The sequence below is a fragment of the Rhinolophus hipposideros genome (assembly GCF_964194185.1).
Source record: "Rhinolophus hipposideros genome assembly, chromosome: 19".
NCBI lineage: Eukaryota > Metazoa > Chordata > Mammalia > Chiroptera > Rhinolophidae > Rhinolophus > Rhinolophus hipposideros.
In genome coordinates, this window is record NC_138065.1 from 6,213,114 (window position 1) to 6,237,871 (window position 24,758).

The 24,758-nt window shown below is 43.6% G+C and overlaps 1 protein-coding gene across 23 annotated transcripts in view; it reads right to left on the reverse strand.

Annotated features, from left to right (window-relative positions):
• Nucleotides 1–24,758, reverse strand: part of PDE4DIP (phosphodiesterase 4D interacting protein) — a 176,127-nt gene that overhangs the window by 99,950 nt on the left and 51,419 nt on the right. For 18 of the 23 annotated variants that reach the window (XM_081080511.1, XM_081080497.1, XM_081080483.1 and 15 more), the window contains one exon: nt 20,491–20,601. In XM_081080511.1, coding sequence (XP_080936637.1) covers nt 20,491–20,601 — 111 coding nt within the window. Of the gene's footprint in view, nt 1–20,490; nt 20,935–24,758 lie in introns of those variants that run through there. The other 5 variants (XR_013995405.1, XM_081080506.1, XM_081080505.1 and 2 more) reach the window with 1 other exon arrangement.

A 24,758-nucleotide genomic window follows, 5' to 3' on the forward strand; every position in this document is an offset into this window, starting at 1 on the left:
AGGACAAGGACTATGTCCTGTTATTTTATATCCCTCATAGCTTGCAGCTAAGATAAGAGCAGGAGAGAGAGAGAGAGAGATTGAGAGAGAGAGAGAGAGAGAGAGAGAGAGAGAGAGAGAGAGAGAGAGAGAAAGGAAACTTGACGGCATACCAGCATACACTCATTGATAAAGTTAGCAAGGAAAGTATGTATTGGAGATTAAAGGTCCTTGACCTCAGGAGTTTTCAGTGTGATAAGAAGTGAAATAGGGTCAGTGAAGGAAGGAAATGGGTGTTGCACCATTGTAGGAAACAAACCAGAGAGGAATAGACCCTCCATTAAAGGGTCTTTATTTGGGACAAAAATAAATGGAGCCAAATCCCACTCTAAATCCATTTGATAAAGAAACTCAAAAAAAAAAAAAAGTTTAGCATCAGAGTTTCAGAATCTTGTGAGCAGACCCTCACATAATTCCTGCTTATTCACCGGAGAAAAGTAACTTTTAGTGGTTGTTTTTATTTTAGAATGCTTTCTTTTTAGAGTCATATCCCTTCTAGGAAAAAGTGTAGTTCATAAATGTTTTTTGTATGCAGAGTGAATTTCTTTTCTAGGCCTCTCTGATATCACTGAGGCAAAACCATAGCTACAAAACAGGATAAAGCACCGAGTATTTTCATAAAGGAGGTCTATCCGTCTTGACCAAGAGACAGGAGCTGCTCCCTGCACACTCCCTAGAAATACATTTTAATAACTTTCAAGTGAGTTTTTTTTGTATATGACATTTCTTTCCACTCACCCAGGTTTAAAGCAAAAACAGAACCTAGTGGGTCTACCATTTGGCTCCGTCATTAACTAACTGGGTGACCTTAGATGAGTCACCCCCAAAGTTTAATGTTTGGACACAATTAAATTGAATCAGAGCCTCTTCCTCTTGCCCATAAGAATTCTAATACTACCCTCATTGCTCATCTTGTAGGTTGATGTAAGATGCCTAGACATACGGTGGATCAAATGCAAAACATTAATTCCTATTAAAGATAAAACCACAGGCCCCAAGTGGCATCACTTGTGCTGAAGGCCATGATTTAATACCTGATCTAATTGCTGTTTCAGCCTCTCCTAGAAACATAATCTTAGTCAACCAGTCTGGAATTAGTTTGCTCAACACCAGCGAGGTTGTCTGTCACAGGGGCCCACTCCATCCACCACATAAAGAGGCAATCTGCATGAGGAAAACCCTTCCCCCCACCACCCCCCAAAAAGGAGATGTCAGGGGTCTAAATATAATCCTTTTCTTTTGTTACTAGCTCCCTTGCCCCACCCTTCTTCCTATAAAAACCTTCCGTTTTGTACAACCCCTAGCAGCACCCTTCTAGCTTGTCAGATAGTATGCTGCCAGATTCATGAATCACTTACTAAAGCCATTTAGAGCTTCATATGTACCAGTGGAATTTCATTGTTTATCAGTCCTTAGACCCTAGGGTGGAGGAAAGGCTTTGTTCAGAGGTATAATTTCTGCCTTCTGACAGATCCCAATTTTACTGTCTTCTATGAGGGCAATTAAGCCACAAATTAGACACACAGACTTCTCCAACAGGTGACAAGTGCCCTTGATTGCCAGAGAAAGGACAGCAGGGCAGAGTCTACAGTCTCTGTAACCAGAAGACTCTACAAGGCCAGGACACGTCCCTGCCAGAGCCTGCTTTAGCGTTCAGTCCCCCAAAGAGATGGAAAAACACCAAGTGGAAAAGTTTCAGTTCATACAATACAAAATACAAGGTGCCACATCCAAATGGCAAAACTCTATTCAGGTCACTCCTTCACGCCCAACCCACATGAGCCCTTAGTAGGGGCCTGAAAACAATACTGTCCCCTTCCCAGCCTGGTTTACTTTGAGTGGACAAACAGACAACCACATCTGAGTACCCACTGAGGCCAGGGGTGAGATTTAAGGAGGTCAGGTGTTTGAACAGACACAGCCAGGGAGCGGGGGAAGAGGGAGGGAGGGCGGAGAGAGAGAGAACTCACTGGGCAGAGCACAGGGTAACTGACTTGTGAGAGGGTAACATTTGTTTTTTTCATTTCTTTTTCCATCTAATATTTACCAAGCACTTACTGCTGTGGATGTGCCAGGTACTCCAATCAGTACTAGAAATGGCAACGCAGATATAATCACTGCCAACAAGAAATTTACAGCCGATGGGCAATTAAAATGATTACATTACAGTGTGATAAACAGAAGGGACACAGAATCGGATCATATATGGACAGGCACACACGTGGCAGCTGTAAATAGCAGTAGACACAAAAATCAATGCAGGTCTACCCTGTCACTCCAGCTTCAGCCTCCAAAGAAACACTCGTAGACCCAACTCAAGGTTGTCATACTTGGGTTGTCCTACCTCTCATCTCCCAGCTCTAGTTTTTTAGGAGGTGAGGGATATCAATCTGAAACTATTGCAGTGCAAAGGGAAATAAAGAATCTGGTACTTAGGACAGCAGTATGATACCACGCAGTGTAGACTTTAGAACTAAGCTGGCCAGGGTTCAAATACTATGTAGCTCTCTCACATGCTATTAGGTTGAATCACAGGAAAGTGCAGATATTCAACCATTTTTCACAGTTTTGCATAGTTTGTCTTCTGTACTAGAGGTAAATCACTCTACCTCAATTTTAGTTCCATCAAGTGTTAGTACCTACCTTTCAGGGATATTGCAAAAATGAAGTGAGAAGGTGTAATGAAAATACCTGTCATAGAGTAGGTGTTCAATAAACATCAGTTTCCCCAAAGGTAGAAAAAGGCCTTAGGAAGGAGAGAGAGCTATTTCTGGTCAACACTGAGTTGAGGAACCCAAGAAAAGAGATTAAAATGACGTATCTTTGGATTTTGATGTGGGAAAGGCTGTGCATGTGTGTGTATGTGTGGTTTGGGGGGGCGGGGGGACGCCCGGGAGGTATATGGGAAATCTCTGTACCTTTTGCTCAGTTTTGCTGTGAACCTAAAACTACTCTAAAAAATAAGGTCTGTTAAAAATATGGGGGGAAATGTGGTATCTTGGGCTTGTTTTCCTTAGAGTCTGAGCTCAGAGGTCCTATATACACATGGCCTTGGGGATCACACTGCTCTCTGATTTAACAGTTCTCAGTGTGTCTCGAGCTGTTCAGCCCCTGTGGTCACTCTGTTAAAATGTGGTCGAGTCCCAGAAGCCTCTGTTCATCTGGCCCAAGTGAGCTGGCAAGTGAGAAACCAAATACATAAATACCAGTGATCTCAGTGCTTCTCTCCCCACCCCTACCCTGCCCCCAGCACATTCCTTAGCAGGACCAATCTCTCTCACTTGGCTGGAGCCTCTGGGTCCACAAATAGACCTGGCTGAGCTTAATTTAGCAAAGAGCAGGCCTCCTGAAAAAGCGGGGATGAGGCCGGAGCCCCTGCAATCCCCAGGCTCCCTTGTGAGGAGACAGGGGCCCAGCCCCCCTGAAGGGGCTGAAAGGATGGATGCTCAGAATGATTTGTTCCCCTCAGCTATTTAGGAAAGGGGGCCGGGGGGCGTCCTTCACTTTCCTTAACTTCTCTTTGGGTGGCAGGTATAGAACTGCACAGGGAGTAAAAATTTACTTTGGAGTTATAAAGTATAAAAACTAGGGGCAGCCGGATGGCTCCGTTGGTTGGAGTGTCAGCTCTCAACAAGGTTGCCGATTCGATTCCCACATGGGATGGTGGGCTACGCCCCCTGCAATTAAAGAAAACGGCAACTGGACTTGGAGCTGAGCTGTGCCCTTCGCAAGTAGATTGAAGGACAACGACTTGACTTGGAGCTGATGGGCCCTGGAGACACACACTGTTCCCCAGCATTCCCCAATAAAGAAATTTTTTTAAAGTATGAAAACGATATGAATTCTTCTACAGATAAATTGGTGCACAGGAAACTCATGGCCCACTCAAGATTTTTAAATTATCTGTATCATCTAACATGCTCTGACATTTGTCCCCACATTCAGCTCACTGGCTTTGATCTTGGCTCCATAAGGGATACAGCCCTGATTGGCGTCCTACAGAGTCCTGTGCAGTCAACACTCCCTTGGGAGCCTAGCTGTGCCTTGAAGCCGGGTCTTGTGATCAGGCCACTCTTCTGAAGCTGGGACCAGGGACAGCCCTTAGACTGTAGACTCTACACCTACACTGTCCTGGATGATGGCTGCGAGCCACACGTAGATATTGAACCCCTGAGATGTGACTAGTCCAAACTGAGATCTGCTGTAGGGACTTCAAAGAATTAGAACACGCTGATTGCCAAGGCCAACCACAACAAAAGAACGCAAAATCTCCCTTTGTAAATATTGATTTCATGGTGAAATGATATTTTAAATATATTATGCACATTCACTTCACATAATTCTTCTTACTTTTCTTTCAATGTGGCCGCGAGACATTTTGAAATCTCATCTGTGGCTCCCATGATATTTCTGTTGAACAGCACTGCTCCCTAAGATGTTAGGAAAAAGATGTTCTGGCTCTAAGTGTATTACATGTCATGAAGACATGCTCTCACCTGCATCACCGTTTATCCTCCCGAGTTTTATGGGGTTATGGCATTCATCAACCCACAAAAAAACAGAAGTGACTCCAGCTCATTATAAGTGAAGCAAAACTATTTAGGGAGTTGGACCACAGGACAGCGCAGACTGTGTTCAGACACTAACCTGTAAGTGTCAGGAGGGCAGAGACCCCCCTTTATTTTCTTTCCACTGTATCCCCCTGGCTAGCACAGTGTCCATACACAGAAGATGATTATATCAAATGAATGGATGTCGTTCTAAATAAAAACATAGCGCATTCTTAATTCTCACTGTCAAGAAGTCCTCTTCTTACACTGTTTCTTTTCTCCATTTTTTTGCTTCCTACTTCTGCCAACCCTTCTTGGAGACATGGTCCAGTTCCAGGAAGAGATGGAGAGTCACCTGGAATGCTCCAAGGCACAGCTTCTGGGCCTTTCGGGTGGAAGAGATAGCAAAGGATGGAAAGGTGGTTTCCTCTTCCATTTTTTGCGTACAGATGAGCCTTACTTGCAAATTTTTGGGTGTTTGCAACCCATCAACACAAACTTTCTGAGTTTCTGTTAGAGGCTCAACAATGTTGAAGATTATGTGGAAAGCTACATGAAGGTTGGATAAGTTTGAGAGCAATCCACCCCACGAAGTGTTTATAATTTTAAAGGAGGGATAAGAAATGTACACAACAAGTTAGTTGTCAGCCAGGGATTCCATAACATGTGTCAAATAAAGTATCTGAAGTGTAATTGCTGGAAGAGCACAGAGAGTGCTCTTCAGGCACCTATGATGAGAAAAGGCCCGTCTGAGCAGCTGGGATCTGAGTTGGACTTAGAAACTTGAGGAGGGTTTGGATAAGCAGAGAAAAAGGATACAGGTATTCCAGGTGTGAACAAGGATGTGTTAACAGGGAATTAGCACATGTGAGGGATAGTGACTCACTCCAGGAACATGTTTGAAAATACATAGGTAGTAGGAGAATAAGACCCTGACTAATTACTGTCCCATTTTTTTTTTTCGTTCTCCTTTGCAACATGACCCCTTAACACAACCCGTCATACTCATTGACTCCAATTCTTCTCCACTCATTTTTTCGGTTAAAACTACTGCAATCAGGCTTTCGACTCCATCTATCCACCAAAATTAATCAAGATCACTAATGACATGTTGGTAAATCTAAAGGTCAGTTCTTAGTCATCACATTACTTGAGCTATTAGCAGCATTTCAAAAGGTTGATCCCTCCCCTTTCCATGATACACTTTGTTTACTTGGCTTCCATGACTCCAGACTCTTGGCTTTCCTCCCACTTCACCAGTTGCACTTTTTCTGTTTCCTTTGCTGGTTCGTCCTCCTTTCCCCAAACTACTTATGTTAGAGTAACCCAGACCTAAGTCTTTGGCTCTTTTCTCTTCACCCTTGGTAGGTCTAACTCCCTCGGTGATATTATAGTCTCATGGCTTTAAATACCATGTATATGCTGACAACTCCCAAATTTATATCTCCAGCCCAACCCTTTATCGAAAACTTCGGGCTTATCGACTTAACTTCTGACTTGGTATTACTACGGGAAGTGTCCAACAAATATCTCAAACACAAAATATCCAAAATTGAACACCCACTCTCCACCCTCAAACCTGCTTTATACACGGCCTTCCCTATTTCAATTAGGGTAACTCGATCCTTTCAGGTGCTTAGACCAAAAATCTGGACTCTTCCTTGATTTCTTTTTGTCTCTCACATTTTACATCCAATCCATCAGCAAAGCCTGTTGGCCCTACCTTCACCACTTCTCCCCACATCACCTGTTACTACCTGTGTGTGTCTGCTGACTATCATGTCTTATGTGGATTACTGCAAGAGCTGCCTAATAGCCCCTCTGGCTTCTGCCCTCGCCCTTCTACAGCCTATTCTCAATACGGTAACCACGGTGATCTTTTCAAAAGTCAGATAGGGCTGTTATTTGTTAGATCTCTCTTCTGCTCAACACCCTTCAATGGCTTCCCTTGTCAATCAGGGTAAAAGCCAAAGTCTATAAAATGATCTAGAAGGGCCGATCTGGTCTGCACCAGCCCCATCACCCCTGGGGCCTCATCTCCCAGAATTCTCACCCTTTCTCACGCTGCTTCAGCCTCCGTGGCTTTCCTGCTTTTTTCTCTGCCTGAAACGTTCTTCTCCCAGTTATATGTGTGGCTAACTTCCTCATTTCCTTCGAGGCATTGATTAAAAAGCGTTGTCTATGGCATAGCTACTTTGAAAAACAGTTTGGCAGTATCTCATAAATTAAAATATATGCTTATATATGACCTAACAATTCCACTACTGGGTATTTACCCAAGAGAAATAAAACAAAGACCTATACATGACTATTCATAGCAGTTTTATTCATAATAGCCAATCACTGGACACAACCCATATATTTATTAACAGGTGAATGGACAAACAAATTGCATTATATTCAGATGCCGGAATACTACTCAGCAATAAAAAGGAATGAACGACTGACACGAACAAGATGGATAAACCTCAAAATCATTACGCTAAGTGAAAGGAGCCAGACTCCAAAATCTATACTCCATTTGTATGAAAGTCTAAACTAAGCTATAGACAGACAGCACATCAAAGGTTTTCTGCAGCCAGAAGTGTGAGAAGATTGCCAATGAGACATAGGGCAACTTTCGGGGGTGATGGAAATGTTTTACACCTCACTTGTATGGTGGTTGTTTTATACACACAAGCGCGCACACACATGAAGGTTGGATAATTAAGTCTGCAAACTTTGAGTTAAGTTCACACTCAAATTCATCAAACTGTATACTTAATAATGTCGATTTGAATAAAAAGGTGAAAAGAAAAACAGAAATGAAAAAAAAAGAAGTGGCAATGCAAACAACCAAGTACAGAGGGGAAGGCGCAGGGCCTAGAGACCAACCTGGGATACGTGAGGGCTATGAACGCTGTGAAGGAAACACCTAGGAATGAATCTCCCGCCATTGTTCACGCTCATGTTTATTTATTTCCCATTCCATCCCACCTCTGTAAAAAAGTAAGGAAGTCATGAGGTAGACAGACTTGCACATGGCTCATGGTGTTCAAGCCTTTGGGTAATTCCCTCCCCTTGAGTAGGGGCAGGACGTGTCACTTGCTTCCACCCAATAGAACATAACAAAGGTGACGGAGCTCCTATCACCGTGGTACATTTTCAGACTGTCTTGCCAGCACACCTGCTCTAGAACCCCACCTCGCTGAGTTGATAAAGGCAGCGACCCTGTGGGAAAGCCACTTGGCAAGGAACAGTAGGTGTCCTCAAGGAACTGTGGGCAGCCTCTAGCCAACATCTAGCAAGCAGCTGGGACCCTTAGTCCTACCACCACAGGGAAATAAATTCTGCCAACAGCTCGAGTGAGCTCAGAAGATTCTTCCCCAGTCAAGTCAGCCAGGCCAAATGAAACCTAAGCAAGAAACTCAGCTACGCTGTGCCTGGACTGCGGGCCCATATAAACTATATATTTTAAAATCACTTTCTCAATGTGGCCTCCCCTGATCCCTATTTAATACTGCAATCTGTCCTCTACTCTTAAAACTTTCTGACCCGCTTACCCTGGTCTATGATTTTCTTTTTATTCCCCAGAGGTTATGTCACTGTCAAATATTCTACATATTGGACATATTGGACAAAATTATTTATAATGTTTATTGTTCAATATCTGTCTTCTCAGGCTAGAATATAAATTCCCTGGGGATAGGAATGCTTATCTGTTTCGCTCATTGATATTTATTCCAACCACTTCCAATAGCACCTGGAATGTTGTAGGTGCTCAAAAAACATTTATAAATGCATGAGGCCTAATTCATGTCTCAAGTAGGATCAAACTATTCTTATTCTCAGCAGAGACAGAGCACAGCTAATCACTATCCGTCACATACTGAGACTTCATGTACCTCAAATCTACTATTAGGTCACCTCTGAGTTTGTTCTTCTTCAAATTAAAATCCCAATTCTATTGCCCTTTGCTCATAAGCCTCATTTTCTCATTTTTATTTTGGTTTGACTATGTCCCAATTCCCTCTGTGTTTCTAGAGTTCCACACCCGACTCAGCACAAGTTTGATAGGGCAGTGTAGGTGGATACGATTAGCCTGGTTTCCACCCCACATGGCCATCTGCACCTGTTTCACAAGTGAAAAACGAGGTCAGTGCCACCTTTTACTGCAGATACATCAGTGAGACAATGCCACCTCTTCCTGCCACAACCTTGGTGAAAGCTGCTATGAAAATAGATACCGTTTTACCAGAGCTCTTTCTTTTCTCTTTAGTCAGACCTCAGTACAATGCAGATTTATTCACTAAAAAAACAACAACACCCAAACAAACCCATCATTTGCATTTGAAAGAGGGACCAACTTTAAATTCTAAAGAATGTTCCAAGGCCTTGCTTATTAACTGAAGAACCAGGCCATGTAGCTACTGGGAGACCAGTGCACTCCCTGAGGCTATGAGTGGCCACAGTGGCTCCGTGAAAATGGGGACAAGGCACCGACTTCATAGGACCAGTACGTGCTTGAGTTCAATATGTATAAAACGCAAACATAGTGCCTGGCATGCAGCAACGCTAAACGGATTTCCTCTTCCACAGAGTTTAAATGGGAAGCATTCAGCATTTATTTTCCACGTGTATGTGTGAACAAAGAGGAGAGAGAGAAGATATGGGACCAAGAAGGACAGAAAGAGCTTCAGGGCGGGGAGAAGACTGATACCAGACGGACAAGACCTGGGTCTAGAAACTTCTGGAGAGAAATAGCTTGGAAGGGATAGAGGAGTCTGTAGCTGTTTTCCTCCTAACCATTTTTCTCTATCTTATATCAAGACCCTGGGGCACTGGTGACATACCCTGACACCTTGACGAAGTAGGGGAAACAGGAGAGGAAAGAGGAGAGAGAAATTAGGAAGCTGGGCGCTGAAGGCCAAGTCCAAGGTGGCATTTCAGGCCTCATCGACATCACCACCTCTACCTGCAGCAATTCAGGCAAGGCCCCCGTATGCGGTTCCTACATAACCAAGCTTTCCACCGCTGAAGGGAGCCCTCTGTCGAGGCTGCCAGGGGCCAGTTGCCACTATCCTGACTCTATCTGAGTCCTCTGAGCCTCCAGATGGTTTGGCAGCGAGCTGGGCTTCTCCACAGTCCCACAGGCTAGAAGCGAAGAGGAAGAAGACTTAGCATAGGGGCGGCCCCCACCCCATCTCTGAGGGATCTGCTTCTCCGAGCCCCGGAGTCCACGTCCTTCATTTGGTTTCTGTGCCAGGAAAGACCCTAGGAGCCAGCTCTGGACTCAGGAGTTTCTGACTTTGGAGCAGAGTGATGACAACACACCCTGTCACCCATTGAGCTGTGCCAGGTGGACAGGACAAGGCTTATGTAAGCACGGAGCACACACTCAGCTTGACTAGAGAGAGTCTGAAGAGGGAGGTCTGATGGAGTTCCCGCGAGAGGGACAGCGACCTGTGTGGCCTCAGAGAGAAATGCTGAGACCTGTCAAGAAAAAGTGACCTGGAAGGACTTCCAGCGCCAAGACTGTCCTTTAGCAGGTCCACGTCATGGCTTTCATGCCGGCAGCCTCCCTCCACTTACCCAGGGGGCTCAGAGGAGGCCCTGTGTGTGTAAAGCAGTGGCCTTCCGCCCTCAATGGCAGCGGTACTTTGCATGATGGGAGAGGAAAAGCTGGCATTACAAGCAGTCAGTGCCTTTTATTTACTCCCAACCTCTTCAAGCCAAGTTTCCAAATAACTGGGATGGTAACTGCCCAGTGTGGCCCAAAGTCCGTCGTGAAGTTGCCTGGCAAAACGCCATCTGACTACTAGCTCTGCTGGGAACAGCATGTACCAAGTTTCGTACTCCTCTTTTGGTGTGTGGGTGGATTAGCTGCTATTCAACGCGATAGGGTGGGCTCCTTTCCAGTTTGCACCAGCCCCCACTCTATGCCTCTCCGTGTACAACGGTGCCTCATGTTGCTGTGAGGTTTGTGAAGTTAAACTTGCTTGGATGAGAGGGCAAAGGCCAGAGCAGGAAGCAGAGAAAAAAAAATGTTCACAGGGGCTTTTGGAAACATAAACGAAACTCCCGGGGAAGGCCTCCAGAGGCTGAGGAACTACACATCTTCTTTTGGCGGCAGGCACAGGGTACGGAATCGTTCTTCTATGAATGACTCTAGTTCCTGCTGTGTATAGTCTATTCCAGCCCAGTAGCGCAAAGGAGAAGAAAGTCGAAACTTCTGATAAGCATGTAGATCCCTTGATTTTGTTGAAAACCAAGGAAGTCGTTGCAAGTGCCTGGACAGGGAGCAAGGGCTCCTGGATTCTAGTCCCAACTTGACCTTTAATTTGCTATGTGACCTTAGGCAAGTTACTTTACTATTCTGGGCCTCCGTTTCTTTATCTTTAAAATAAAGGGTTTCTTCATGAGAGAAAGCTGAGTGAATGATCTACAGGAACTCTCTACATTATTTTTGCAACTTTTCTGTTAAGTCTAACATTATTTTTTTACATAAAACGTTTCCTTAAAAAGTGAAGGGGTTCTATAGATTAACTCTAAGATCCTCTCTACCTCTATCCTGTGATTCTACGTTCTTATTTATCTCCCTTTCCAGTTGTCCAAATCCATATCAAAGCAGAATTTTGCCCACTCCTCCTACCACATACAAGACGTTGATTGGCCCCAGCAGAAATCTATTTTCTGTTGTTAGCATATCCTATACTTTAGGCAATGACTGAAGTCTCCCAAAACCCATTAGAAACATTCCATCCATACCCTCTCTGTTCCTGCCAATGAGTCAATTTATCAGGTAAGGAAAGGCTGCTTCTGGCAGTCCCTGCTTCCAGAATCTCAGTTTCCCCCTAGCAACGTCAGCCACCAGGTCACAGGACTAGGGTTCCCTGACATTGGCTGGAGGTTTTAATGCTATCTCAGCTCTGCTGGCGAGGTGCACCTCCCTTACGAGAAGGTATCAGAGGAGCGGGGAGATGGGAAGAAGGAAAGCAACTACCCGCACTAGGGTGACAGTATCCAGAGGCTGTTCAGAACCACAGGATTTCAGAGCCGGGAGAGAAATGAGTGGCCATCCCGGTCCAGCCCATTCATTTTATACATAAAGAACCAGAGGCCCAAAAAAAGTGACTTGGGTTAGCCAGGAACCTGGCAGTTTTCTTGATTCCTTTCCCTCCATCTTCCCATCGTAACGATCACCAAGTCCTACAGATATTTCACCTCCTAAATATTTCACAGATCGGTTCCCTCCCCTCTCTTCCTATTGCCACGGGCCCTCATTTAGACCCTCATCATCTCTTTAAATTTTTATTTTATTTTTTAGCTTTTTAAAAATAGACTTCATGTTTTTAGAGAGGTTTTAGGCTCATAGAAGTACAGAGAGCTCCCACTTACCCCGTCCTCACACACACACAGCCTTTCCCATGTCAGCATCCCCACGAGTGGCACAGAGCGGCCATCGATGAACCTGCTGGACACGGGATTGTCACCCAAAGTCCACAGTTGACATTAGGGTTCATGCTAGGTGTTGTACATGCTACAGGTTTGGACATGTGTATAATGACACGTATCTACCATTCCAGTATCGTACAGAATAGTTTCACTGCCCTAAAATTTGTCTGTGCTCTGCTTATTCATCCCTCCCTCCCCGCCCACCCCCGGCAACTACTGATCTTTTTATTGTCCCCAGTCTGTCTGTCCTGCCTTCCTGCCTTATCTTCCTTCAGTCCATCTTCCCCACCTACCAGAAGGATCTAGATGTTCCCTGCTATTTAAATGGCTCCTTTTTGTCCTTGGGAGAAAGTCTACACTCTTTAAAATGGCACAAAGGATTATGTTCTGCATACTCTAAACCTCATTCTATATGCCGACTACTTAATGTATCATCACAGAAATAATCTAATTCTGCACAGGAACCATGTGGTTTCTTGCCTCCAGGCTTTTGTTTCTGGCGACAGCCCTTTTTTTCCACCCCACCATCTACTGACTAACTCCCCTTGGAAGACAAAACTCAGGGGTCCTCTCCTCAGAGAATCCTCTGCAGATCTGCCTTCCATCTATTCTCTTCCGTTGGGTTAGAGAGGCCTCATCCGGGTTCCCTTACACCTTGTACACTGCTTCTGCTTTTTACCATACTCTATCACTTGTATTTTACCCAGCTTTGAAGGCCCAACACCTAGCATAGTACTTGGAATATAGCAGGTACCGAATTCGTGTCTGTGAATGAATAAATGGGTTAATTCAAAGCTCTCCATCATCTGCCCCCTGCTTACCTTTTCAGTCTCATCTTACCACCAGCCATCACAAGCCCTCAATGCCACATGCTCTAGCCACTCTGAACAACGTGAAGTGTACAAAGCACACAGCCCCCCCCCCTTTTTTTTTTTTTTGCTTCTGGGCCATCGTATATGCTATTTCCTCTGTCTGGAGTGGTTTTCACCATTCCTTGTTGTGGGGGTATCTTTTAAGATATTTCACACACGTGGCAAGGAATTTCCTGGTGGATTTTTATTATTCTCCTTCATACTATAGAACAATCTGTACATACCTTGATGGGAGCCCTTATCATGCCACTTTTATTTATTTGTTGATCTCTTTCTCCACCAGAATCTAGCATAGGAGCTGTCATATAGTAGGTAGTTAATAGTTGTCTGAATGCATGAATGCATGTGTGCAAACATGAGTACACAAAAGGCCAATAATGCAAAAAAGGCAATATTTGAAAAAGAAATCAACAATGACTATTCTTTCAACTATATCACAGGAAGAATTGGCTTTGTAATCAGTTCATGCAAAAGTATAAATTATGTAGACATAGTTAAGGGTATAATTGAAAGTGAATTAGAATTAAGTCAGGCTTCAGAATTTAGTTTTAGATTTGTTTCCTAGTGACTGGAAGAAAAGGTCTTAAGTATTCAAAGGAAAAATTTTCTTCCTTACAACAGCAAGTATTATGACTTTTAATTAAAAGCTCTTTTAAAAGGAGAAAAGTTACGTTAAGCAAGAACAGAAAACACAGTTGTTTTGGTCAAAGGTTCCACGATTTTTAAAAAAGTAACTATGACAGATATAGGAAAGTTGCTTTAACTATTTTTTATTGTGGTACAATATATATAACATAAAATTTACCATTTTAATCATTTTTAACTATGCAGTTCAGTGGCATTAAGTAAATCCATATTGATGTGCTCTCCATCGCCAGAAGTTTTTCCCCAACTGACCATATCCATTAAGTAATAGCGTCCCATCCTCCCCACCATCCTCCCTACCCCCGCAACTCTAGAGCCCTGGCAACAACCATTCCAATCTTCGTCTCTATGAATTTGACTGTCCTAGGTACCTCATATTATTGGAACCATATAATATTTGTCCTTTTGTGACTGGTTTATTTCACTTAGCATAATGTCCTTAAAGTTTATCCGTGTTGTAATATGTGTCAGAATTTCCTTCCTTTCTAAGGCTGAATAATATTCCATTCTATGTGTATACCATATCTTGTGTATCCATTCCTCTATCAATGGACACTTAGGTTGCTTCTACCCTTGGTTACTGTGAATAATGCTACTATGGACATGAGTGTACAAATATCTGTTCAAGTCCCTGTTTTCAGTTCTTCTGGGTATTTACCCAGAAGTGGAATTGCTGGATCATATAATAATAATTCTATGTTTAATTTTTTGAGGAATCATCATGCCATTTTCACAGTGGCTACACCAGTTTACGTTCCCAACTAGCTACACACAGGGTTTCCAGTTTCTCCACATCCTGGTCAACGCATATTATTTTCTTCTTTGTTTGTTTGTTTTGTTTTGTTTTTATAAGGGCCATCCTTGTAGCTATGAAGTTTAAACTTGTTTTTAACAAGAACAAAAAGAGTGGTTACAACAATTTAATGAATGTAGTTTCCCTACTTACTTTCTACTTCCACTCCCAGAAAGGAGAGGCAATGGACAAGCATGTCTTCACTGACCTCAGAAAGCTCAGAATGAGGAGTCAGAATACACAGTGCACAGACTCGGACACACACAGACTATGTGCACACCAAGCTTCCAGAGAATTGTTTCAAAATAGTTTGGCCAAAGTAGTTTTCATTTCTCTCTTTATATTTCTCCCTCCCTGATTATGTACATTATAAAGTTCATGTAAGTAAAACATAGGGGGACAGAAACCTTAGCAGCTAACTAAACAAGGTATCCAAGTGTAAAAGGAAAACAAAGTCAACTCTGTTTAATATAACAAGAAAACCATTCACCCTGCAACAGCAACTGCAACCGTCACGTTGGACCACAATCTGAGAAGCGCATACTTTCTAGTATGCGTCTCCAGGTATGCGGGATACAAATAATCCTTTACATTTATTTAACATCTAACACATTAAAATATGTTTACATATGGGGAGAAGGGCAGGACAGGAATTCATGCCTCCATTTGAGGAAACTAAGGTTCAAGGAAATTATGGACAAGGCCAAGTGTAGCTAGGAAAAGGTGGATTCAGAATTCAGGTTTTCCTATTGAGCCCAAAAGGTATGTCCTTGCATTTTGATATCCCTCTAAGATACTCATCTTTCTATAATAGTCTTCTATTGGTTCAGGTCAGGTCCCTAAATCATATAGCGTGATGGAGTTCCTTGGGACGTCACTGAACTTTTGGGTGTTTGGTCCCATATGGTTGCATGGATGCTGGTACCCATCATATTGCCCAAAGCCTTAAGAAATCAGGCTAGGACTAAAGAAAATCAGTCAGTGAGCCTAAAAGAAAGTTAGCAAAGAGAGTAGATCTTAAAAGTTCTCATCACAAGAAAAAAAACTTCTTGTGTGACTACATGTGGTGATGGATATTAACCTGAATACTGTGGTAACCATTGCTCAATATACACAGGTATCAAATTATTATGTTGTATACCTAGAACTAACATAACGTTATGTCAATTCCACCTCCATTAACAAAAGAGATAGGTCTTAAACAAAACTCAAATACAATAAACTGAATTTAGAGCCAGACCAAGGACATCACAAAGAATTAAATCAAGATGATGAAAAATTTTAAATTATAACCAACCACAGTCATCATAATAATTTTTACAATGTCCACTTCAGCTCAGAGAAGTATCCGAGTTAACACAGGTAGGAAGTGGGAAAACCAAGATTCCATATTGGGTTTGTCCGGTTCATGACTCTTAGCTACTAGGCTCTGTGATAGCTGAGTAGCAGAAATGATGAAAATTTGGTAGGCAAGTAAAGTCAGTAGGCTGTTTATTATGCTTTTAAAAACCTAGCTGCAAAACAAACAAACAAAACCCTTAGCTGCATAAACATGCTATGTATAAACTTCAAAGTCTGCTGAGGAAAAATATCACTCAATCCCAACGATGAGAAACCACAGCTCAGAGAAGTCAGGCAATTTAAGGGTCAAAAAACAACAGAGCACAATTCCTATCGACAGTCAAATCCACTTTAACCTTCCAACATCAATTATGTCATATTTAAGCACGGACTGTATCTGGTCCAGGATGACAATGTCCAGTTTCTCCTGATGCCTTTATTTTTGGATCTGGCCCTGTCAGCCGTGGTTAATGATAAATTCACACAAGTTTAACAAGTAAGTTGTCATCATAAGGCAAAACCACAGTGGATGGTGTCCTGTTTGGGGGCTGGGTGTTTACCACACAGCAGCGGATTTCATAAATTCCAGGGTTGGACATATTCCTAGTGGTGGCACACTCAGCTATAATGAGAAGACGCAGGATTAGATAATCAACAGCAACGAGGAAATCAGCCAAGTTGCCACCCAGAAATTATTTACCAGAGCAGCTGCCGTTCAGAAATGAGAACAAGCCACTCTCCCTAGGAGTAGGCCATACTCAGCTGTGGACCACTCACAGTATTTCCTCACTTTGCTCCAGAATCAGGAGCTAGCTGTCTGTACTGCAATGGTTTCTCCTTTCCTTGCTTTCTAAGTTCAAAATTGTCTTTCCCAAAAACTGAACCTACAATTAATATTTGCTACCAAGAGGGGGCAGTGGTACCTAATTAGGTAGGTATATGCCCCAGGAATCAGTATAACAGGGTGTGACATAGACCTTTTGTTTTTCTTTGCTTCGGGAAAGCAGCCTGTGTGTGAGTGTGTGTGTGTGTGTGTGTGTGTGTGTGTGTGTGTAACTATTTATAGGAATTGACGCTTAAAGGATAGTTTAAATGCTCGACAGAAAAGTAGCCAGTCTTACACAACCAATTTTTATGTATAATTTAATATTATTTTATTAGTCCATGACTAGCATGAGTCTTAAGATTATTTCTGAGTTCTCTGAACAGCTTGAAAGAGAGAAACCTTTAACTCTCTTTTTATGTACTTGCTTTGAGGTTGATACTTCTAGGTTTTTATACAACTCTAACTCTTACAATTTCTCTTACAAATAATTAAAATCCTTGTTAGCTTCCTTTATAATTAAGGATTGTATCTATTTTAGTCCCTCCCTCAATAAACTACATACAGGAGGACTTGCCACTTGGAAAGACAGAACCCTTTCTCCAGTCCTTTTCTCCTCAAGTTGCCCATATTTCCCTTCCCTGCCGTCATCACGGCAAAAAGCGGGATTGTCTCTCCTTACGACAGTAATTTTTCACTCCTAAGTACAAATATCTCAACAAAATCTGCAGTAGCAAAACATCCGTAAAATGATCAAATAATTACTATTCACAACAGACGTACGTTACGTATGTTTCACAAACGCTGGTTTTATTTAAGAGAATCATGCATACAGTACCCCAATCATTGCAGATTGTAACTCTGTTGGGTGTGATTTAATGCTTTTACTATATTTAAAGAAGTCTCCTTCCAAGGCTAAAGGAACACGAGCTAAGTTTGGTCACAGGACGGGGCTCTAAATTCCCATCTGACTCACTTGACCCACCATGTGACGCATCACGTGTCACCCTTGATGTCTCTTCACCAACATGGCTGTCGTTTAATTGTCCTCATCTTGGGGAATCACGAAGTAACAAGGATGAACGTCAGACACTGTCGGGGCCCCAAATATCCCATGACGGCACATCGATTACTTTGTCTTCTTTTTTTTTTTTTTTTTTTCATTTTTTTTTTCTTCTTTTTACAAACCCTTGTGTCCAGGGCTGACTTTCAATAGATCGCAGCGAGGGAGCTGCTCTGCTAGGTACGAAACCCCGACATCGATTACTTTGAATTAAAGTTACTTAACAAGCAGCAAGTGCCAAAAGGGCACCTTAAAACCCTCCTTTGTCTCACTGAGTGCAGGAAATAAACCTCCCCTGTGAAAGGTGCCCACCCCACACCTGGGAGACACCCCTGATGGATCGAGTTCAACAACTTAAAGCTGACAAAGTCTGTATGAAGAAGTCTTGTTTCCTCTTTTCTAGTATACTACTTTGTTTAAATGGCTCATTAATGAATACCCGAACCTTGCTTAGATTCCCTTCTAATGAGCGCCCACTTTCTTTGTCCTGTCAATTTCTCACAAATGTATTGTTTGTCTAAAAAGTACGAAAAGGTGTCTGTCTGGTTCGATCATTTCTTTGAGCCTCCTTATGATGTGAGCATTATATTGTGATTCTCTCACACATGTATTAAATTGGTTCTTCTCCTGTTAATCTAGTTTTGTGCCAATTTCATTATGTTATTATTAGTCTCGCCATAAGCACCAAAGAAGCAGGGCGGGGTGGGGATTCTTTCCCTCCCTGACAACACATTCATGGAAATATCTGAGGATAAGACTAAAAGAGCCAAACCTCATCCTCATTTTTAAATATCATAGTAACTACTACTACTAGTAGGCATATAACTACTACCCCCTCACATATGTATGAAACTATGAAATTTAACAAAGTGCTCTGCTGTAAGTCTTATTTAATCTTTATGGCTGCTATTTATTCATAACCCTCAACAAATGATTTTCAGTGCCAATGGTGTATGTATTACTCTTGATGCCAGTTCTCTAGAGGCTGGAACAAGCTCAGAGAGGGAAATGTAGTTGCCTAGGTGCCCTGGTTGTCCAGGGCTCCGATGTGGTGGTTTTATAATCCGGTGTCCTTCCATCAAAACAAAACTGCCCTGATTTCTATCAGTCCCTCATCACTACATGGTGTGATAAATTAATTTCAACTACGATGTTAATGATTAATAACAGATATATGTGTTCTGCTTCTCAAAATAAGAGCATTTGAACTGACGCCTTTAGTGTTTCCCAAATCATAGCCAAATGGGATGCGTAATGTGACAGGTGGATTGAACCAAGACTTGGTGAGAAGGGAAAGGAAGGGACACAGTGGTTTGAGATCCCTCGAGTCATATGGTGCCAGTAGCTGCCTGATTGTCCTGCACTTAACAGTAGGAAGATATAGGGCCATGTCTACTTCCTCTATGAGACGAATGACAATATTGGTCTAACACAAAGGTTGTCGCCTCTGTATATGACAGTGTCCTGTGGCCACTCTTCCCCGCCTCCACGTGGCTCCTATAACCTTGACCACACTTCTTCTGGAAGTGGTGCCCTCTCATACCATGCCTAACATGTTCCCTAAAGACTGTCTCTTTAGCCACTGCAGAGCAGACCGTGAGACCAATGCATTCAAGCTAAAGAAATCCTTTTCCTCAAATTATCTAACTGCCCCTACCTTTCGTCTTGCTTTGGGGACAGTTAATGGGAAAAGACCCTCCCTCTGCTCAGTGAACAAATTCATTCGCTATTTCTACCCTGAGGTAAACACAGCCACTCAACCCCTTCCCCCACCAACTGTCTCATGATTACCAACCCTCACTTGGCAATATCCTCCTTGACCCCTGGCAGCCCCGTTGAGGCACATAAAAGATGAAAGGTGAGTCTGGACCAGTTTCAGGAAAATTCTGGTTAACACATGGAAATCCAGGAAAGACGGAATATAGGGCTAAACCCCCCAAATTTAGCTGTCCACATTGGTTGAATTTACCAAATAATCATCTGGGTTTCATAGACACCAGTTCCTCCTCTGATCCAGCAGCCTGTAATGCTTCCCAGCCTTCTTCTCCACAGGGCAGAGAGCACATAGAGAGTGACCACATTTGTATGGTCTTGGTGTAAACAGCTGGGGATTTACTCTCTGATAAAGTCAGAGGTGGCCAGCTGCAGGCCACTGAGGTCACTTCAGTGCTTGCCCAGACACTAAGAGGACGGAGGAAACCAATACGGTGGTAACCAGTTAGGACGCTTAATCCTGGGAACCCATAGCCTGATGTCCTCTTACCAAGAAGCTGTCTCATCTCTCCCTCTACTCAGCCAATTCCCTCCATCTTTCTTTCCCATCCCAACCGCTCAGCCCTCCATCAGAACAACCTCCCTTTCAGGGGAAGCCACCGTTTCCCTCTTCATCCAGCCGCTGCTCTTATCAGTATCCTTTCCTTCCTTCTACGATGAACATTCCTAAGATTGAAAACGCCTACGATTCTTGTCTGGAAAGCTCATTTGCAAAATCATCTTCAAAAACAAACATGAATTTCTCAGGGACCAGAAATACCCCCCGCCGCTGCCCTTTCCCCCACAGTACCGTTTGGTGCCCGCATTGAGCCAGAGCTCCCAGGGGTCCTTGTCCTCGGAAATGCGTGACCTGGGAAACTACCTGCTCCAGAGTCACCTCTGAGGCTTGTTTTAAAATGCAAATTTCCAAGCTCGCCCTCCCGTCCCTAAATCAGACTCGCTGTGGGGGGGGGGGCAGGAATGGGGGGGGTGCAGAATCCACATTTGAAACCAGCGCCCACGGCGATTCCGCACTTCCACAGCGGAGTTCCAGAGAAGGGGAGTAGCAAACAGGCAGGAGAGAGGTGGGCCCGCTTGTCCACGCGGCGCGAGCTGGGAGGAGCCGGGCGTGTCGCGGGGCCGCCCCCCCCAGGCCCCGCGCTCGGCCCCGCACTCACCCGCTTGTAGATGTCCTCCCGGCTGGCCTCATACTTCTCCTGCATACGCTCCTCCAGGAAGTAGATGCGCAGCTTGAGGCTGAAGTTCTCCTTCTTCAGGTCATTGAGGTGCTGGGACAGAGTGCGGTATCCATTAGACATGGTGGGCAACCCATGGGAAGCAGCATGCCCAGTCACCCCTTCACCCCAAGAACGCGGTACCCCTGCACCGCGGCATCAAGGCTACGGCGACATGGCCCTGGTGGCTGGCGCTCTCTCGGGGACTTGGGACTAGGCTCACGGCTCTGGGTGCTGGAGGCCGGCGCACTTTCCTTTTTTACCTCCAGGAGATATTTGTGGAATCCCTGACAGGGGAACACGCTGCGCGAACTCAGACACAAGTGGTGTAACCTGACTCCCAGCCAGGACTCCAGGCTGTCACCCTCCCCAGAGCCGCCCGGGCCCAACAGCAGGCAGTTAACGACTTCTCGGAAAAGAGGGGGCAGTGACCCCACGAAGCTTCCAGGAAATGGGGAATGGGAGTAATTCCATGTGATGGTGGGGTTACAAAAAAGAGAAGGGAATGAAGGGGCGTGGGGTGTGAGTGGGCATGTAACCTCCTGGTGGCTGGTTTGCACAATAAAACCCAAAGGAGTGTGGCCAGAAGCAAGAAACAAGGTTGCTTCGGAGAAGAGCACTGCCCACAAGATAGTGACCCCAGGCCAAATAGCTCCTTTCTGCCAGTTGTGAGTCTTAAAAGACCTGCTCACCAGAGGGGTCCCTAATTTCCTTTGATGATCCAGAAACTCGCTTCTAATCGGTTTCTTCCCAGTTTTCCTCCCTAGATGTTTAGGTCACTGAGGCGCTTTAAATAAATAGCTTTTATTACCGGTGCACCTCCCTCCATATACACCAGAGCCACCCCCACGAAAGAAGGAATCTTCCAGTTCAGTGGAAATTTTGCAAACTCTGTTTACCAGTTACACAAACTCGCAAAAAGGCAGGGTCAAAGGCTTAGGGTGGGTGGGGGGGCGTCAGCCTGGAGCCCAGAGATTTCAGCGGGTCACTGGTTCTTAACTCAGGCACCTGCCAAGTGGGGCCAGGCACTCATCACCAGATCCTGCTCCTGAAGCAATTTAAGATCCTTGAGTGACAGCTGCAACATTAGCAGGAAGTGTTATTTATACCACATGACACGGGACATTGAAGGTGACTGGGCGCCACACAGATACCAAACACAGGTTCTTGGTTGCAGTAATATTAGCTTGAGGAAAAAAAAAAAATCAATATTAACATCCCAAGTACAGACAACTAAAAAGTTTATAGTACTCACTTCCTCCCTAACCTGCCTGCTTGTCATTCTTCTCTTTCTTCACTCTTCATAATAATTCCATCACCTGAGTCTCCACCAGGTAGTACGTTAGGTGTACTACCTAACGGTAGTTAGGTACACACGGATAAAACAGTCTCAACCCTCAAAGAGCTGGATGCCTACATACATATAGGTATGTGTATTACGTGATAATCCTTTGTTAGTCACGCTTCTTACATTTCATACTGCAATCCAGTGCACACACACAAATGAAATAAAAGCTTCACAAAGCAATGGTGCCATCACTATGTGTGAGGCATTCTGATGTTATCTATTCGATTTCTCTCTCTGAGAGTGACCCACTGAATTGATTGCATCCTAATGTTTGAAAAACATTGACTCAATGGGAACCCAGAAGACTGCCGTGATTCATTCTTACTGGGATGACGAGAGAAAACTTCGCTAGGCCTCGGACTTGCACTTCACTTTGACAGACAGAAAAAGTCTGGATGAATAAAGCGGCCCTGGGAAGGCATAATTAGAACTGAGCATTCTCTCGAATAGATTTGAACTGTAAGTAGTCAACACACTTCTTATCACAGACCGTTGACAAGTTATGACAAAATATTCTCATTTAAAAAATGTAGATATTTAAAATTCATTTTCGCAAAATCTGTGCTCTTAGAATAAATGGATGTCATTTAGGCTTAGCGTGAGGAAGAGAAAAGACTAAATTAAAACTCAAGAAGATCCTCTTCTGGACCCAGCTCTGTTACTAAATAGCTGTATGACCTTGGTAGTACACTTCTCCAGAGGCCTAACTGCCCTCATTTTTAAAAAGTGGAAACTAGGTGATTTTTAAGGCCCTTTCCTGGTCTAAGCTCCTAGAGGAATAACCTGGTTATTATCACCTCCATTTTGCACAGAGGGAACCAGGATCCCAGCTTCAAGATTAGTGTTTGCTAATGTTTTTGATGTCTACTTGGATTCTTTTATCAAGTGAGATAATTTAATGAAAGTTTCATGAAAAGTAAAATTGTATAAGATTGCCGGGTATTCTTATCCAACCCAGATATTTCTTTCTGCACATTAATGCCTATTTCCTCTTATGCTCGGTGAGTCCTTATTCTTCTATCCCTCTGACCCCTTTTCTATATTTTTTCTGCTCCTTAAAATGAGTATTTAAATGATGGTTGGTCCTTAGCCTTTTATTCCCTCTTCATTCTCTCTTCTTTTGAGATTTTATCCATGTTTAGGGCTATCACTTTTGCCTCGCAAACAACCCCCAAGTCTCCCACAACAAACTCCATAGCAAAAACTTTTGCAACAGTCTGTCAGGCCTGCCAGAATTCCTTCCAGCCACCTGTTCTCCATATTATAGCTACAATAATGTTTTCAAAACTCACATCTTACCCTGTCATCTCTCTTCCCTAAAACCCTTCACAGGCATCTCGTCACTCTTAGAAACAAAGGAAAACCATATCACATCCCCTCAAGACACCCTGTCTCTTTTTCCAAGTCCTATGTAGTTTGAATCCCACCCAAACAAAGCGTTCCCTCCTACGCCAGCCTGGACAGAGTTTTTCCTCTTTTGAACTCCTAAGGCAAACATTAGCATTTTGTAAGTGTTCAGATGCTGCCTCACCATATTGCTTTTCTGCTGTTTTGAAGGGGTGTTTTTACACCTTTTAGGGCTATTTAACTTGTCATGTGTTTATGTCTCTCCAACTAGTCTGTAAACTGCCAAGGAAAGGGTGAAGGACTTAGATGTCTTGCTATCCTCCTTCCGGTCCCACAACAACCAAGAAAACCTCTTCAGTCACATTCATTCCACCGAGCAGTCACAGCTTGTTTAATCATCTCAGCCAGACTAGAGTGTTTTGAGGGCTGGCAAGGCGGATTTTGTGCCTTTGTGTTTTCATTGCATAGTATTTAGGAAGCACTCCCTAAATATTTGTTGAATGAATGAGTAGATAAGGATTCCACATATATTTCATTTCTTTGTTGATTTGTTAGATACAGGCTAGCTTGCTTAGATCGTTCTCACAACTTTTCAATGATATAGAAAGGTTCCCTCCAATACGTGTAAAGAAACTACATTTGCTAGAACGGTTACTGTAGAAAATGATAATTTGTTCACCTAACTTCATTTGCCCATCTTGACCTTTTCGCTGAACTCTAGTCTAGATCTAACTTCCTAGTAGACGTCTCCCCTTGAATAGAGACGTCTCCTACTTATGACATCGAAAACTGAACTCCTCATCTTTCCCTCTGCACATGCTCCTTCCTCACCGGACACCACTTCAATTTGTAACAACTCAATACTTGCAGTTGTTTGGACTAAATCCTCTGAGTTATTCTTGTCTCTTTTTTCTCATACACAGCACGTCATCTGTCTGTAAATCTTATTACTTCTACTTTCGATATATATGTACATTTATATATACAACCCATCCACCACCACTGCCACTGGCACCTCTAGCACTCTGGACCAAGATAGGACGATCTCTCCCCTAAATTACTTGAATAGCCCCCTTCCCCTGCCTCCCTGTTCCCACCTTTGAGTCATTATAGTCCATTCCTCGCCCAGCAGCCACGATGACCCTTTCAAAATGTGTCCAATTGCTCCTCTGCTGGAAACCCCCTCGGGTTCGCATTTAATTGAGAGTGAAAGGCTCGGCCATCTCACTAGTGCCTAAGTCTCAAAGCCCTAAATAATCTCGCGCCTCTTTCCTCCCTGCCTTTTACTTTTCCCTACAACTCTCCGCCTACACGTTCTGCTCCAGTCACACTGTTTCTCTTTTCCATTTCTCAAAACCAGTAGGCACCCTCCCTCCTCCTGGCCTCTGAATTTGTTGATCCTTCTGCACGGCACACTCTTTCTCTAGACTCTTAACGCTGTAACTCAGTCTATGTCTCACCCCAGCACTTCATATCTCCCTTCATTGTTTTTTTTATTCTGCAGCACTCTCGTTGT